At 42.6% G+C, this 17,376-nt stretch overlaps 1 protein-coding gene across 1 annotated transcript in view; it reads right to left on the bottom strand.

Annotated features, from left to right (window-relative positions):
* The window catches only part of c4b (complement 4B (Chido blood group)), a 43,722-nt gene extending 26,987 nt beyond the window's left edge, over positions 1-16,735 (bottom strand). The window contains exons 1-16 of the mRNA XM_041226884.1: positions 16,624-16,735; positions 14,479-14,665; positions 14,148-14,319; positions 11,894-11,964; positions 11,677-11,765; positions 10,778-10,860; positions 8,746-8,833; positions 8,108-8,213; positions 7,443-7,566; positions 6,891-7,006; positions 6,594-6,761; positions 5,288-5,473; positions 4,398-4,583; positions 3,641-3,793; positions 1,854-1,980; positions 1,122-1,193 (exon numbers count right to left, since the gene is read on the bottom strand). Coding sequence (XP_041082818.1) covers positions 1,122-1,193; positions 1,854-1,980; positions 3,641-3,793; positions 4,398-4,583; positions 5,288-5,473; positions 6,594-6,761; positions 6,891-7,006; positions 7,443-7,566; positions 8,108-8,213; positions 8,746-8,833; positions 10,778-10,860; positions 11,677-11,765; positions 11,894-11,964; positions 14,148-14,319; positions 14,479-14,665; positions 16,624-16,688 — 1,993 coding nt within the window. The 5' untranslated portion in view covers positions 16,689-16,735. The remainder of the gene's footprint in view (positions 1-1,121; positions 1,194-1,853; positions 1,981-3,640; positions 3,794-4,397; positions 4,584-5,287; positions 5,474-6,593; positions 6,762-6,890; positions 7,007-7,442; positions 7,567-8,107; positions 8,214-8,745; positions 8,834-10,777; positions 10,861-11,676; positions 11,766-11,893; positions 11,965-14,147; positions 14,320-14,478; positions 14,666-16,623) is intronic.
* Positions 16,736-17,376: the final 641 nt, after the last annotated feature.

The following is a 17,376-nucleotide window of genomic DNA, read 5'->3' as shown; positions in this document are numbered from 1 at the left end:
GGCTTTGTCCTGTGTCTAGAAGTTTAGAATTGTGTTTTTTTTGACAACTGAGGTGACTTTCTTTGGTCATAATGCGTCCAGTAATTAAGAGGAAGAGTTGGTTGTTATTATTTTTTTAACTGTTATTATTTTAAATGCCATATTCCCTAAAGAAAAAACAAAGCCACATAAAAGCTGGACGAAACCGTGGTTGAGGCGTCGGCAGAAACATGGGGCTTATCGTGCCCTTGTTGAACAAATGAACTTGAAGACACAGAAAAGTAGGCTACTGAAACATTTTACAGATGGACACCCAATCATTCGAAATAGTACTAAGCTCAGTAAAACCTTTAATTGAAAAAGAAGATACCTTCTTCAGAGCGCCTACACCGGCAGAAAAGGGACTGTCGGTGACACTGAGATATCTAGTCAGCTGTGACTCCCTCACAAGCTTGGGATATCTGTACAGAATCTCAACGCAATCCCTGTCTGGGATTATCCCCAATGTCTGTAAGGCAATTTATCAGGTGCAAGTAAGGTAAAACTTGTTGTTGTTATTTGATCAGCATATGTTTAATATACATGGTGAACAATAGCAATACTGAAGACCTCCTATGAACTTTGTAAAATCAAAAAACGTTCTGCAGTCAGCACTATAAGAACCAATCAGAGTTCACGAATTGCCACGTTATCGTCTATGTCTACAGAAGTAGCTCAGGAGGTGCTTGGAAAGAAGAGCTCCGCTGTACCTCAAGCAACTGGTCGCAGGGATGTCCACATATAAGCGACTAAGTTCAGCAACTAATTGCTCAAGTATGTGGACCCAGCTTAAAGTGTGATAAAGCATAGTGACAGCATGGTAAAGCACAGCAAAGTGCAATAGCAAAAATAGTGTAGGAAGAGAGAGAGTGAGAGACAGGGGAGACTGAGTGGGGAGAGAGGGGGAGAAGGATAGAAGGAGAGGGAGAGTGTGAGTGTAAGAGAGAGGGGGAGAGTGTGAGAGAGAGGGGGGGGTGTGAGGGTGATAGAGTGTGAGGGGGTGGATGGGGAGAGCGTGAGGGAGAGGGGGGGAGGGAGAGTGAGACAAAAGGGGGAGAGTGTGATTGAGAGATGGTGAGGCAGAGAGTGCATTACAGAAGTACCTTTGGACACAATCTTAGCCTGTATGTCCAGCGATCGGGTCTGTCTTCTAAAGCCAGTGTCACAACCAAAACCTGGAATAAATCAGAGCAAAAGATAATCAGCATTGACCTCTTACAGGGGCTGCTTAATACCACCCACACTCTCCTCATATTACCTGCCTCCCTGTTTAACACAGCAGTGTGTGTGTGTTCTGTATTATTCTCTGTTGTGTTTAATACAGTGTTGTGTGTGCTCTGTATCATTCTCTAGGGCTGTTTCTGCTTCTGCATTATTTACAGGTGTGCCAAACAAATGGGCGATGTGCAACTGTAATTGATGTCCCCTCAGAGTCTGCATTTACCTGGACTGGAGCTGCTTTGAGCTTGTCTGGAGAATCCAGTGTGACGTTTAAGTTCTGCCAGCCCCACCCACTCTCTCTGTCTGTATACATGCAGAGTAGGTGGGGCTAGATTAAGTCACACCATCATATGATTGGAATAGAATGAGGAATGCTGTTCAGTGCCTGGCACATAGGAATCTCCAGGCGAGCTCAAAGCAGCTCAAAGCCAGGTGAAGGCTGATTTAGAGAAACATGATAAGAATCCACTACTGGAGGAGTCTTTAACTTCATTTGAATACCATATTATATGCGTCTTGTATGATTCTCTAACTCAGTTTCCACAAATAATAGGTCAATGTAGCAGCATTTTCATAAAACTGTACACTAGAAAAAGAGACGGGTCCTAGTTTACCTGTTCTCATCTCAGAAACGACCTCATTGCTTATAAAGCTGAGCCCTGCATCGTTGAACACGCCCACGTTGTTGGCCCCGCCCCCAAACGAACAGCCAATGTCATAGGAGTTCATAGCTGCGAAAACCTGAGGAGCAGAATTGAGAAGAGAGACCTCATATGTTCAACTTTGTATGATTTTCTGGTTCACTCGTCACATCCTGGGGCATTTTTAAACAGATTTAAGCAAAGCCTGTGGCCTCTGTAGAGCCCACAGAATCAAGTCTAAACTACTTCAGGCAAATCAGAGTGGAGCCATTATTACCCCCCCCCCCCCCCCCCCCACCCCCCCCCCTGATAGAACGGTTATATATGTCTATGGCAGAAACTAGAACTGAAGAGCAGCTCCAGAGCTCACAGTGAAAGCAACACAGACTGAGAAAAAAAAAAAGAAAACCACAGTATTTGAGTGATTGCAATAAGAAGCGCTCGGAATGATTGCAGACATCATAAACAGGTAAGGGGCCAGTGAAAATAAGTAAGTGTCTTCTCTTCTGTACAGCAGACTGCAGATCGATTTCAGATTTGGTTTTGTTGTTTGATTTTTTGAACTCTGTTATAAGAATGAGCACGAGCACGGCCATGCAGGCAACGTGTGTTCAGACATTTAAATACATCAAGGTTAATCTGTAAAAAAAAAAAGGTACCAGATTTTATAATTAAGGAAGAGGGATAGCATTTGTGTTTTGCAGCAGCTCCAACATATGCTTCAAGTTCTCATCTGCTTGCAGATTTCGTGTCTTATTGTAGGTGTCAGTAGCTGCATTGTGATCATTGCCTAGCCATGTTTTATTAATGTTTATATGTTTAATTTCCTCATTCATAGTTGCATCCTAAAATATCACTGCCGTACACTTTTATCATTCATGGAACAGGAATGTGTGTGTTTTTATAGTACATGTTATACAATATGTTCATATGATTCATATTGTAAACTGTATAATTCTCGCCTGTCAGACAAAAAGGTACCGGATATGAGATCCTGTGCAACTCCTGGGAAATCCGTGCCCCTGCTTGCGTAAACCTGTCTCACCTTTCTGGAGGTGACTCTGCTGTCTGTGTTGAGCGTGTGAACCTGTCTCACCTTTCTGGAGGTGACTCTGCTGTCTGTGTTGAGCGTGTGAACCTGTCTCACCTTTCTGGAGGTGACTCTGCTGTCTGTGTTGAGCGTGTGAACCTGTCTCACGTCTCTGGAGGTGACTCTGCTGTCTGTGTTGAGCGTGTGAACCTGTCTCACCTTTCTGGAGGTGACTCTGCTGTCTGTGTTGAGCGAGTGAGCCTGTCTCACCTTTCTGGAGGTGACTCTGCTGTCTGTGTTGAGCGTGTGAACCTGTCTCACGTCTCTGGAGGTGACTCTGCTGTCTGTGTTGAGCGTGTGAACCTGTCTCACCTTTCCGGGGGTTGACTCTGCTGTCTGTGTTGAGCGAGTGAGCTTGTCTCACCTTTCTGGGGGTGACTCTGCTGTCTGTGTTGAGCATGTGAACCTGTCTCACGTCTCTGGAGGTGACTCTGCTGTCTGTGTTGAGCGTGTGAACCTGTCTCACCTTTCTGGAGGTGACTCTGCTGTCTGTGTTGAGCGTGTGAACCTGTCTCACCTTTCTGGAGGTGACTCTGCTGTCTGTGTTGAGCGAGTGAGCCTGTCTCACCTTTCTGGAGGTGACTCTGCTGTCTGTGTTGAGCGAGTGAGCCTGTCTCACCTTTCTGGAGGTGACTCTGCTGTCTGTGTTGAGCGAGTGAGCCTGTCTCACCTTTCTGGAGGTGAATCTGCTGTCCCTGTTGAGTGCGTACATGGCAGTGTCCACGGCCAGCAAGGCCACTCTCGGGGTGTCTGCTCCTGTTTGCAGGGTCACCTTCATCGTTTGGCCGGGGGAGTACTTGGGACGATCCAGCTTCACCTCCAGCTGAGAGAAAGGGGAGGGGAAGGAGAGATGTAGAAGGGAGAGAGAGGGGGGAGGGAGACGGAGAAAGGGGAGAGAGAGATAGAGAAGGGAGAGAGAGGGGGGAGGGAGACGGAGAAAGGGGAGAGAGAGATAGAGAAGGGAGAGAGAGGGGGAGAGGGAGAGATGGAGAAGTGGGAGAGGGAGGGAGAGATGGAGAAGGGAGAGGGGGGAGAGAGGGGAGGGGGAGGGAGAGAGGGAGAAATTTAATAGTGGGAGAGAGGGGGAGGGAGAGAGGGGAGAGGGAGAGAGTAAGAGTCAGAGAAGGGGAGGAAGAGAAGGAGAAATGGAGAAGGGGGAGGTGAGAGGGAGAGAAGATGAAATGGAGAGAGGAGAAAGAGGAAAAGAAAGAAAGAGATTGGTCAGTATCATACATTTAAAAGAACAGGTCAGTTTGACAGTGTGTAAATGGAAAAATGTCACTGTCAGACAGACACCCCGAGATCCTCAGTAACTTGTTCTAAAGAAGATCAAGACCAAGTTTTATCACAATCAGGCAAGCGGTTCTTTGGACAGATGCACAGTGACACTGCCCCCCCACCCCGCGGGGCCGTGAAGCCCGTCTCACCATCCCTTCGCAGGTGTCCTGCACATCCACCCACACAGAGTCTGCCACCAGCTCCTGATTGGCTGTGAAGTAAAACCCAACGATCCGGAACGAGGGAATGAGGTCAGGGGTCACCGTCTCACTGGTCTCAGCTAAATGTGAGAGCCGGAGTTTACCCAGCCGAACGATCTGTCCCCTGCTGACCAGCTGAGAGAGAGAAACGGGGACACAGAAAGATAAGCATTAATACAGACAGCGACACAGAGACACAGGCATTAATACAGAAACACAGGCATTAATACAGAGATACAGACATTAAGACCCATCTATTCTCTTTTCATGCTCTTTAAGCCTGATATCTGCTATTAGCTGCTATGTTGCTGCTATTAGTTCACATATTATGCTACTGTCACGTATTATGCACTTTCCACTGTATTTAATGTACTATTTCATGTATTATGCTACTATCATGTATTATGCACTTTCCTCTGTATTTGGAGTAATATGGATTTTCTAGTTGTTACTGAATCTTGTAAAGCACTTTGTGATAGTGGTCCACTATGAAAGGCGCTATATAAAATAAAGATTGATTGATTGATTAAAATAGAGAGACACAGACGCAGGCATTCATGCAGATAGAGTCACAAGCATTAACACAGAGAGAGACAGAGAGAGACACAGAGACACAGACATTAAAACAGATGGGAGAGAAGGAAGAGAAAAAAGAAAGGGATGGGGTGATAGAGAGAGGAAAGAGAGAAGACAGAGGGAGGGGAGGGAGTGAAGATGGAAAGAGAAGGAAATAAAACCTTCATCTCTCTGTATAAAGACATGATGAATGACTTTTCTTTGTGTGTCATTATTATTGACATGGATTCCCAGCTCAGATACAAGTTTGCACATTCACTCACCATGTAGTAGAAGAAGCCGAAGTTGGGAAGCTGGTTAGATATTGCTTTGAAACCAATTTTGAGCCCTCCTCCTGGCTGAATCACTGCACTCTGCACCCTGATAGACAGGTAGCTCTTCGTCTGGGAATTATAAAGTTTGGCCTGCATCTGAGCTTGACTGGTCTCGCCTTTGTCAGAGACACTCGCCTGGGGAAGAGGTGCAAAACCAATCAGTGTTACACGATATGCATGGTGCATGGTGTCTATATAACCCTATAACACTGTACAGAACTACAGCAGCTACCCAGCATGGTGTCTATATAACACTATAACACTGTACAGAACTACAGCAGCTACCCAGCATGGTGTCTATATAACACTATAACACTGTACAGAACTACAGCAGCTACAGCATGGTGTCTAGCACAGCAGCTACCCAGCATGGTGTCTATATAACACTATAACACTGTACAGAACTACAGCAGCTACCCAGCATGGTGTCTATATAACACTATAACACTGTACAGAACTACAGCAGCTACCCAGCATGGTGTCTATATAACACTATAACACTGTACAGAACTACAGCAGCTACCCAGCATGGTGTCTATATAACACTATAACACTGTACAGAACTACAGCAGCTACCCAGCATGGTGTCTATATAACACTATAACACTGTACAGAACTACAGCAGCTACCCAGCATGGTGTCTATATAACACTATAACACTGTACAGAACTACAGCAGCTACCCAGCATGGTGTCTATATAACACTATAACACTGTACAGAACTACAGCAGCTACCCAGCATGGAGTCTATATAACACTATAACACTGTACAGAACTACAGCAGCTACCCAGCATGGTGTCTATATAACACTATAACACTGTACAGAACTACAGCAGCTACCCAGCATGGTGTCTATATAACACTATAACACTGTACAGAACTACAGCAGCTACCCAGATGGTGTCTATATAACACTATAACACTGTACAGAACTACAGCAGCTACCCAGCATGGTGTCTATGGTGTCTATATAACACTATAACACTGTACAGAACTACAGCAGCTACCCAGCATGGTGTCTATATAACACTATAACACTGTACAGAACTACAGCAGCTACCCAGCATGGTGTCTATATAACACTATAACACTGTACAGAACTACAGCAGCTACCCAGCATGGTGTCTATATAACACTATAACACTGTACAGAACTACAGCAGCTACCCAGCATGGTGTCTACACCACTGTACAGAACTGCAGCTACCCAGCATGGTGTCTATATGTAATCTTGTGCGCTGGCAGATTTTCTCACCTTGATGTTCAGCATGGAGACAGTGCCAGGCACGTTGATTTCCACTACGCCTGTTCCCTCTTGGTTGGTTTTGAATTTCTCACTCTGTGCATTCTGTCCTGATTCTGAGACACTGACTGCAACAAGCTTATCTGACGCTGGGGTCCCATCAGGGAAAGTGACAGACACCTGAAACGCAGAAACAACACGTTTGGATCAGTTTTGTTTTTGATTGGTATGTGAAAGTAGTTGCAGCTCACACAAGCTCCCTGGGTAGCATGTGACCTCATGCCGCTCCTCGCGTTCTTCTGCACTCACCCACACTCTGACCGGAACTCCAGGCGTGAGGAACTTCTTGGTTTTTGTCAAGTCCACTCTGAGGTGAGAGTCCACAAACACCACGCTCTTCAGATCAGCCTCCTGCAACTCACCACCTGGACAAAAGGATAGAGGGGTGATGACTGAGTGTAAAACACCTGCTCTCCACTCTTCCCTCTCTCTCTCCCTCTCCCAATTCATCCTCCTCCCTCTCCCCCTTCACCATCCCCCATCACCCTCCCCTCCTGCTTACCCCTTACCCTCCTCGCTTCTCATCTCTCCCTCCTCCCTCTCCCATCACCCTCTCCCCTCTCTTCCCAGTTCCTCTCCCTGTCCATCTCTCTATCCCCTCTCTTCCTCTGTCCCCTCTCCTTCTCCTCTGTTCCTCCCTGCGCCCTACTCTTCATTATCTCCCTCTCTCCTTCCTCTCTTCCTCTATCGCTCTCTTCCTCCCTCCTCCTCTCTTCCTATCCCTCTCTTCCTCCCTCTACCCCTCTCCCTCTCTCACAGTATCAGATTAATTCTTATGCAGAGCAGTTTGAAGGTACTAACTGGATGTTTCAATGACAGTCATTGCGATGTACAGTCTGAAGTCTACCAGATCGCCCATGTTCTTGTTCAGTTTGGCTGTCAGGTCTCTGCTGGAGATTTTAAACTTTGCGTCTCCATCAATCACCTGTGCACAGCAAGGGACATTTCAACTTGAACTGATTTCAGCTCGGAGAATCACAGTGAAAACAACTTCTTACACACACTCCTCAGGGCTAATTTTATTAATCGAAACAGTGCTGATCAGTCTGTGTTGCTTTGATTTTGAGTTCAGCAGCTGCTCTTCAGTTCTAGTGGCCTGCCAGAGATAACACGGGATAGATCAATCTTTGTATTCATAAGCATCAGCACAAACTTGATCCGAAGTGACTCTGGATGGCGCTGGCTCTTACTTCTAGAAAGACACTTTAGCTGATCTACCCTATATTACATATATCTATGGCAGACAACTAGAACTGAAGATCGGCTCCCAAACTCATAGCCAAAGCAATACAGATGTCTAAAAAAACCCACACACTATTTGAGGCACTGCAGTCATAAGAAGCACTCAGAATGACTGCAAGCATGGTTAAAAGGTAAGACGACAGTAAAAATAATAAAGAACATTCACAGTAATTGACAGCTGCTGCTCTCTGAGCTGTGATCTTTCTGAAGATGTGGAGACTCACTTGCTGGTTCTGCTCCAGTCCTTTTATAAAGGTGGTCTTTCCGGTTTCGTCGATGATGCCAAAGCGGGCGTGAGCTGAGCCTGTGACCGTCTCTCCATACGTGTAGCTGAGAGACAAACAGAGACCGGTCCACACACACAGCCAAGCTCATACTCGTACTTACCTGTAAGAAGCTGTCCTTCCTGTACCTTTACAATTAAGTGCCAATCAATGGCAATTAATCAACTTCCACTTCCAGTGTTTTAAAAGCAGACTGGAAGTGGATTTTCCTCTAATCCAAAGCACTGCCATTTTTACAGCATTACTTAATTAATTGCAATTGTAAAGGTGAGGGAAGGACAGTTTTTCTTGTTTTGAAATGAAGACATTAATGAATGAATTTATTTACTTAAAGGCAACTCCTACTAAGAGTGTGAGTAGCAGCACACCTGTAATAGACAGCCGTCAGTGCACATGCCTCATATTTTTATATCTGACTAATCCCAGTGCTTAAAGGAATGAGCTACGAAGACAGGCTGAAAGAACGGAATCTATTTGAATCTGAATCTGATTAAACTGACAGTAAAACTAGCAGTGGATCAAAGCGCTAGTCAAAGGCAAGGCTAGGCTGAGGGAGCAGCAGGAAAGAGACGACTCACGTGACGTGTATCATGAAGCTGAACTCCTCTTCCTTCACGTGGTAATACATTGTCTGAGGCCGGATCTGAATGTCAAAACTGGGCAGCACTGCAAAACACAGCAGAGAAGAGCTTCTGAACTACATTACAGTAAACCTGATCACCACGTCACATACAGAAGCATACAGTTTGGTCAGGCTAATCAGGGATATAGGAGGCTAGTATGTGTTTTATTGTAATTATCGTTCATGTGTGTGTCTCTGTGTGTATGTGTTCGTGCCTTTACCTCTGTGTATCATAGTGTCTGTTTCTGCCTGTGTGTGTCTCAGTGTATCAGTGTGTGGCTCAGTGTATTATTATTTATTATTATTATTATTATTATTATTATTATTATTATTATTATTATTATTATTATTATTATTTATTCATTATTTATTGGCAGACACCCTTATCCAGGCTAACTTACAGTTGTATCACATTGCAAAGTATCACATTACAGATAATAGCAGTTATGGAATACAATATAGTCATTAAGAGCAAACTCAAATGAGAGAAAATAAAAAATACAGTAAATAATTACACGTGAGAGCGATTACGACCAGGAGCGGTTAAACTTAAGAATATTTGGTTATAAGAGTAAATTCCATTAACAGCAAGTTAAAGCAAATGAATGAATGTCATTGTGTCAGTGTACCAGTGTGTGTGTCTCAGAATGTCTCAGTGTTGTCAACAGTGGTCACCACGCACACAGAAGTCTCAGACACCAGTCTCAGGTCACACACACAGAGTCTTACAGAGTCACATGGTCACACAACAGAGTCTTACAGAGTACACAGTGTGTGGTCTCAGAGTCTTAGTGTACACATGGTGTCACACACATGTCTCAGTGTACAGTGTGGTGTGTCTCAGAGAGTCTCAGTGTACACAGTGTGTGTGTCTCAGAGTGTCTCAGTGTCACCAGTGTGGTCACACACAGAGTGTCTCAGAGTCACAGTGTGTGTGTCAACAGAATGTCTCAGTCACACACAGTGTGATTACATGGTCACACACCACAGAGTCTTACAGGTGTCACACACTCAAAGTCACAACAGTGTGTGTGTTTCAGGTAGGAATTGTCTCAGTGTGTGTGCCTCAGTGCGTATCAGTGTCACAGTGTGTGGTGTCTCAGAATTTCTCAGTGTGTGAGTTTCAGTGTGTCTCAGAGTGTGTGCCTCAGTGTGTCAAGTGTCACCAGTGTGTGTGTCAGTCAGAGTCTCAGTGTGGTGTCTGTGTGTTCACAGAGTCTCAGTACAGTGTACACACAGTCAAAGAGTCACACGAGTCACACAGTGAGTCACCAGAGTCACATGGTCACACACACAGAGTCTACAGGAGTCACACTCAAAGTCACACAGGAGTCACACACACGGAGTCAGTGTGTGAGTCACAATGGTCACACACACAGAGTTTACAGTGTCACACGCTCTCAAGTGTCACCAGTGTGTCACAGAGTGCGTCTCAGTGTACCAGTGTGTGTGTCTCAGAATGTCTTAGTGTGTGAGTTTCAGTGTGTCTCAGTGTGTGTCTTACTGTGTCAGTGTGTCTCAGTGTATGTGTGTCTCAATGTGTCTCAGTGTGTCTCAGTATAGCAGCGTGTCAGCGTGTGTGTCTGTCTCTCAGTGTGTCAGTATCTCAGTGTGTGTCTTAGTGTTTAGGTGAGTCTCACTGTATGTGTGTCTCAATGTGTCTCAGTGTGTCTCAGTATAGCAGTGTGTGAGCGTGTGTGTCTGTCTCTCAGTGTGTCAGTATCTCAGTGTGTGTCTTAGTGTTTAGGTGAGTCTCACTATATGTGTCTCAGCGTGCATGCCTCAGTGTGTCACAGTGTGTGTGTCAGTGTGCATGTGCCAGTGTGTGCGTCTCAGTGTGTGTGTGTCAGTGTATATCTGTCAGTGTGTGTATCGATGTGTGTGTATCTCAGTGTATGTGTCTTAATGTGTGTCTCAGTCAGAGTGTGTCTCAATGTGTGTCTCAGTGTCTCAGTGTTATTGCTAGTTAAAGCAGCTCTGATTCTCACCAAACTTCCTCACTTCAAAGTGATGAGACTCTGCTGTCTCTTGTCCATCTTGGTAGTGAGCTACAATCTTCCAGGTCCCTGGCCTAAACACAGGGAAACACACACACTCTCAGCTTTGCCCATGTATTCAACATTGTCTTCTTCACGTTCACTTTGAAGATCATTTTCCATTTCAGTTTTAAGCACCCCTGCTGTACTCTAGATGGCTCTGGTGCTTACTCATATAAAGACACTGCAGCACAAGCTAACCAGCAAGAGTGTCTCTACAGAAGCAAGAGCCAGCGCTACTTTGGATCAAGTTTGTTTTGTTGGAAATATGCAGCTCTATTGAGGCCACAGTGGTGTAAGCTATCTTCAGAACATATTATTGAATAATTTACACAACACAGCCCAGACTGCTGCTTAGAGAGATTTCAAACCCGACTTGAGTCGGTGGAGAGCAGGGTGTGATACACTAATCACATGACACAGAGAAGCTGTGCTGATTCAGTTACTTTAGTTACTTTAGTTCTGCCAGTTTCAGTTAGTTTTAGTTAGTTCAGTTAGTTTCATTTAGTTCAGTTAGTTTCAGTTAGTTCTGTCAGTTTCACTTAGTTTCAGTTAGTTGTCAGTTTGTTATGTTAGTTTCTGTTAGTTCTGTTAGTTTCAGTTAGTTCTGCTAGTTTCAGTTAGTTCTGTCAATTTCAGTTAGTTCTGTTAGTTTCAGTTAGTTTCAGTTAGTTCTGTCAGTTAATTCTGTCAATTTCAGTTAGTTTCAGTTAATTGTTAGTTTGTTAGTTCTGTCAGTTTCAGTTAGTTTCAGTCAGTTCTGTCAGTTAGTTCTGTCAGTTAGTTCTGTCAGTTTCAATTAGTTCTGTCAGTTTCAGTTAGTTCTGTCAGTTTACTCTGTCGTTACTTACTCTGTCACATCTGGTATCACCACCTGCTGACTGACAACACCAGCCACAGACCTCATATCCTGATGGAAAACACGGTTACCCAAAGAATTCTGCAGGAAAACAACAACAACAACAACAACACAGCTTACAAGAGACACTCAGGGCAGGGTTTAAACTGCTATACACAAGCAGGGCAGAACAGATAGATGTTTAATCATGATTTACAAAAAATACTTACAAACACAGATAAAGAAACTGATTTCTCTGTTGGTTTCATTGCATGGTCCAAAGTGAAGACTCTGAATTGAACTAGACAAAGACACACAAGTTAGTATAGAAACTATGAAGACTACAGGTAAAACTCTATGCAGCTGAAGTAAATTGTAGTTACACTTTAATTATAGATCTTTCATTGCAGTTACAAAGTAATTCTACTACAGTCTAGTCTAGTGATCTTAAACAGCAGTTACAATGTAATTCTACTACAGTCTAGTCTAGTGATCTTAAACTGCAGTTACAATGTAATTCAATACAGTCTAGTCTAGAGCTTAAACTGCAGTTACCGTGTAATTCAAGTCTGTGTTTCAGATCTTCCTTGTCCAGGCATGTAATTGAAATGACCAGGGAAATGGCAGGAGTTTGAACAATCAGCCCCTTGATAAATCTGCTCTGAATGAACTGATTCTCATCACAGCATCAATACGTCTCATCCCCATTTCAGTAATATACTTAATTTAAATGAGTTTGGAAACCCAGGAGTAGGTGCAGCAGGGCTAGTGTGAGTTTCTAACCCTGCTCAAACTCCTGGCTCCTGATCATTTTGACTTCATTGAAGGGAGTTCTGAAAACCAAGACTGAGTGCAGCAGCACGGCTAGTGCGACTTTCAAGCAGGGTCGTAGCTAGGAATGGAGATTTGGGTGGGCCCCAACTTCGGGTGGAGGGGCAAGTACCAAACGTCTGACGTCACAGGAAATAGTTTACATTACAAACATGATATAAATCAATTAAAAGAATACAAAAAACATCTCCCCGGGGTTTGAGCAGAGCAAAGTACCCAAGACTGAATAAATGTATGGTTCCGAGTGAAGCAGTTTAGAAGAGTAGTTGCATGTGTACACTACAACTATAAAGCACACATGCATACAATCTACAGAAACAAACACACTTGCACAATAACTGCAAAAACTGTTTCATCTGACAAAAAAAAAACTAAAAAAATCCACAAACAAAAAAGCTGTATTGTTTTTTTGTTTTTTCTTAGCTGTATTGTAATCTCTTAGCTATATTGTAATAACTTGTTACCTCTGTAACTCGCCCTGCATTGAGGCGTCTGTCAAGCAAAAATTAAAAATCAGGTTAAGCTCCTGCTGCCTTCAAACCAAAACTAAAATCTTAGCTGTGCTGAGAATACCTCGTTTCCAGCTGAATATGGCTGCTTTCGTTTACACTACAAAATGTAACAAGAAGACAAAAATTGATTTTTTTTTTAAAACAGCCTTAAGTGGCAAATTCAGCAATATTTTCAAGTTTTGTAAACCTTTTAAAATTATGTTTACAAGTTAACGACAAGGAACGTGCAATTTCCATGTTTTGATGTCTAAAATAAATCTTATACACGGGAGAAAAGTTAACGGCAAACCTTAAATGACAAAACCCAAGTTTTTGTATTTCTTTATATTTCTAATACTATGTAGAAATGACTATGAAGTTTTAAAACCACAGATACCTTCAAATTATTAATACATTGTAACATCAAACATGCTACTGACTGGCTGGGTCATTGTTATGGCTGGAACGCCAATCATGAAGTTGGTATTTGGTTGACCCCGTTGCCATAGTAACCAAATGCACGGCGCTGATAAAATTATGAATTCACAGTGTGAAATACTGTAAGGAAAACACAATGCCTATTTTTCCCCCCCGGTAAATTACAAGAAGCTGAAAGCAACTGTCGATTCGCCAGTGCCCGCCATTGCTACAGTACACATTCCAAACACTCATTTTTCACAGTTTCCAAAATATTTTTAAGACGGAAAACTGATACTAAATACAATTAAAGTCAGTCAATTACTTACCATTGCCTAGTTAGTATCATCTCGTCTCCACATCACCTTACACAGGATAAAGCGTCGGGGCTTGCAGTTATATAGTCATGAAACTCCAGAAAATCGCACATATCTCTTCAAACGACAGCAATTTTAAGCTATTTGTCAGCATTCGGACAGCTGTCTTAACCCTGTTCAAATATGCACACAACTCTTAAAATTGTGTGCGTATTTGTTTTGCCATGTTGACCGCAGCACTACTACTAACTTACTTTAAAAATGCACATTAAAATAAATGTCATGTGTGTACGAACTGGGTGGGCCCCACTCAGGCCCACCCAGGCCAACCCAGGCCCACCCAGGCCAACCCAGGCCAACCCATGGCTATGTCACTGGTTTCAAGCCTTGTATACGGTTTCAAAGCCGGTTGATTTTGTGTTAGTTACCTTTCTGACTGGGAGTATAGATGGGTTGATTGGTTTGAATGAAGATGTAGCCCATTTTCTTTGACAGGAGAACTCTCACCATTTTTCTCTGATTGTTCATTTCAGCCACAAGCAAGAGATACGGAACCTTTTCCTTGTACACCGCCAGATCTCTCACTCTTTCTGCGTCTATCTGTAAAGAGCCAGAAACCACATTGTAAAACCTGTGTAAAACTAGAGCAGCTACCCAACATGGTGTCTCTATAATGCTGTAATCGAACCTCACTATGCAGTACTGTACACAGGGCAGTGCTGGCGGTACCCATTGAACCCTATGGAGAGTGTGCAGTACCTTCAGTGCGACACGGGTCTGGACGTTATCCTCACCGCCCACTTCCACGTTCACAGTCTGGGAACACTGGGTCTTTGTGATCTCATCTTCGAAGTAGAGCTGGACGGAAGTCTTGGGAGAGCTAACCTGCACCCCAATCCACTCATCCACCCCGACATGGACCACACTGGGAGCTGCGATAAAGAAACTGAGAGAGAGGGGGGGGGACGGCGGGGGAATGTATAATAGAGGCCTGTCAATACTAGAACTCTTTTATATATATATATATATATATATATATATATATATATATATATATATATATATATATATATATATGTGTGTGTGTGTGTGTGTGTATATATATATATATATATATATATTATATATATATACACACACACACACACACACACACATATATATATATATTATATATATATATATATATATATACACACACACACACACACACTGTTGCAAGACATTTGTAAGAATTTGGTGGCAAACGGTGCATTTCAAAAGCATTCAAAAGCATTTTCTATGAAATTTGCAGCAATGCAAGCAGAGGGATTTAGTAGCTGAAACCCTGAAATAGAACAGGTGGCTTGAACCAGAAAAAAATTCAAATTAATTAATTGCAAATTGGAAAATATGACCCCGTCTGATGGATTATATTACACCGGGGGTTTACTTGTTCCCGATCGCACCAGATCTCATTCTCTACAGTGTTGTCTTGGAGGTATTTTTTTCCACACACACCCACACAGCGAGTGCCATTCTAACTGAATCCCTGGTTTACACGATATACATAAAAGGTTTTCTTTACAGTTATACAAAAGATATACTGTAATGTAATCCTGTTTATATGAAAGGGACGCATTAGCAGTTGTGAAATAGATAGGAAACTGCCAACAACTCCAGCAAGATCGATAATCCAGCAGTATTGAAACACTGAATTGTGAGATAGCTAGCAAGCTGCCAGTATCTCCAGCAAGATCGATAATCCAGCAGTATTGAAACACTGAAGCTACTCAAGGCATTCCTGGAATTCATAGAATAGGTGGTCAGATATTACCCAGGTGTATCGCAATGCAATACATGTTTGTTCCTGTGTTACGTTCTCCAAAGGCTAAATATATATTTGTAATATTTAGGTTTGAATTTCATTTAGACAACTAAACAGGTTTTGAATTACACACTGGAGCCATAAATTAGCATTTTGTTAAATGCATGAAGGATTACATTGCAGGTGTGGATGACACCCACAAGGATTCCATCTCCATACAGTTATTTCAGCTGTGGTGATTACAGCATTGTCACACAAATCTTACGACTACTGGAATGAAGTTACAAGTTCAATGGAATCTCATCAGTTCATCAGTAAAGGGTTTAGTGATATATTTACAAATGTATTTGTTGCATTTTTAAGATACAGTAATGAAATAATATTTCACTCATTGACTTTTCATATACAGATATATTCATTACATTTAAATGAATTACCAGTATAGAGCCAGAAAGTGGTACATCATCCAAATGTGGTAGCGTATCAAAACCTGACCTGTGTAAGGTCAGAAAGTGGTATGCTGTGATATTTTGGTACAGGTCCAATTGTAATTTTGTAGTAAAATGTAAAGCAAATGCTAAAATAATTCATTAATACATTATTTTTTTTGCAAACTTAAACTGGAAACAGTCGACCAATTTCTCTTAAAAGAAAAAAAAACTATTTGCGACGAACATGACAAAATCAGACAACATTTACAAGACCCAATGCATTGCATATTCAGTTCAATTCAATTTTATTTGATTTTTATATAAAGCCTTTTGCAACAGGTCGCCACAAAGCACTTTACCAAGGCAAAAACAATACATATTACTGAACAACCGTACGCATTAAAAAAAATAACAGAATAAAATCAAAACAGAATATATAAGTTGTATTATAAAAATAGGATTTTAATCTAGATAAAAAATAAATAAAATAAAATAAACAGTAGGAACAATATGGAAGCAAGAGGATATCAGCACATCTGGATGAAAATGCCAGGCTACAGAAATTAGTTTTTAGTCTAGACTTGAAGACTGAAGGGGCTTCTCTAATTATGATTGTCAAGTGGTTCTATAATTAAGGTGCCATATAACTAAAAGCCGTTTACTCACGCTTGCTGTCCGAGGACTGTGGCCAGGCACAAGCACAGGAGCAGCAGGCTGACTGGAGTCTCCATGATGACTGTTAGACACACACATGGACACACAGGCGCTATAATGACCCAATCGCCTGGCGCTCTGCTTTTTAAGACCCTTGCTCCCCCCCCACCTCCTCTCCTCCCTCATCTCTCAATATTGATTTGAGTGTTAATGAGTGACCTAGCAGCTCAAGGTCTGCCAGACTGAGCCACATCAATAGATACTAAGGCAAGCCTTGCAATCCTGATGGTTTTGTCAGTCAGGTAGATGGGTAGATTTCTCCCACTTCTATAAAAGTATACAGTAAGTCGAACCTTATTTTTTATAAGGACTGCTTTAGCATGTTATTGAGTGCATCATAATGTGAGAGTGTGTGGAGGCTGCCTGTCTGTCATGTGACATCATCAGGGAAAGAACACACTTCAATCCTACATGTCTGTTTTGCTTTTTTTTGTACTTAAGGGACATTAGAAAAACAAACATTTGCTCCAACTTTTTGGACTGGCAAATACCCCCATTGGGAAGGAGTCACATGATTTCTGTGAAATGGTGAAAAACTCCAAATATCAGAGTCCACCTGGAGAGAATGTTTACAGAGCGCCAATCTGGTTACTGATTTATAACAGGAAGATTCCAACAAACAGGGAGATCTGCGGGGACAAGAAAGAGAACACATATCATTAACCTACTAGCAGCACCTAACCCTCCAGATTGGAACCCAGAGCT

Source organism: Polyodon spathula, chromosome 24, assembly GCF_017654505.1.
Source record: "Polyodon spathula isolate WHYD16114869_AA chromosome 24, ASM1765450v1, whole genome shotgun sequence".
Taxonomy (NCBI): domain Eukaryota; kingdom Metazoa; phylum Chordata; class Actinopteri; order Acipenseriformes; family Polyodontidae; genus Polyodon; species Polyodon spathula.
The sequence above is the reverse complement of the archived record's forward strand: the minus strand, read 5'-3'. Positions and strand labels throughout refer to the sequence as shown.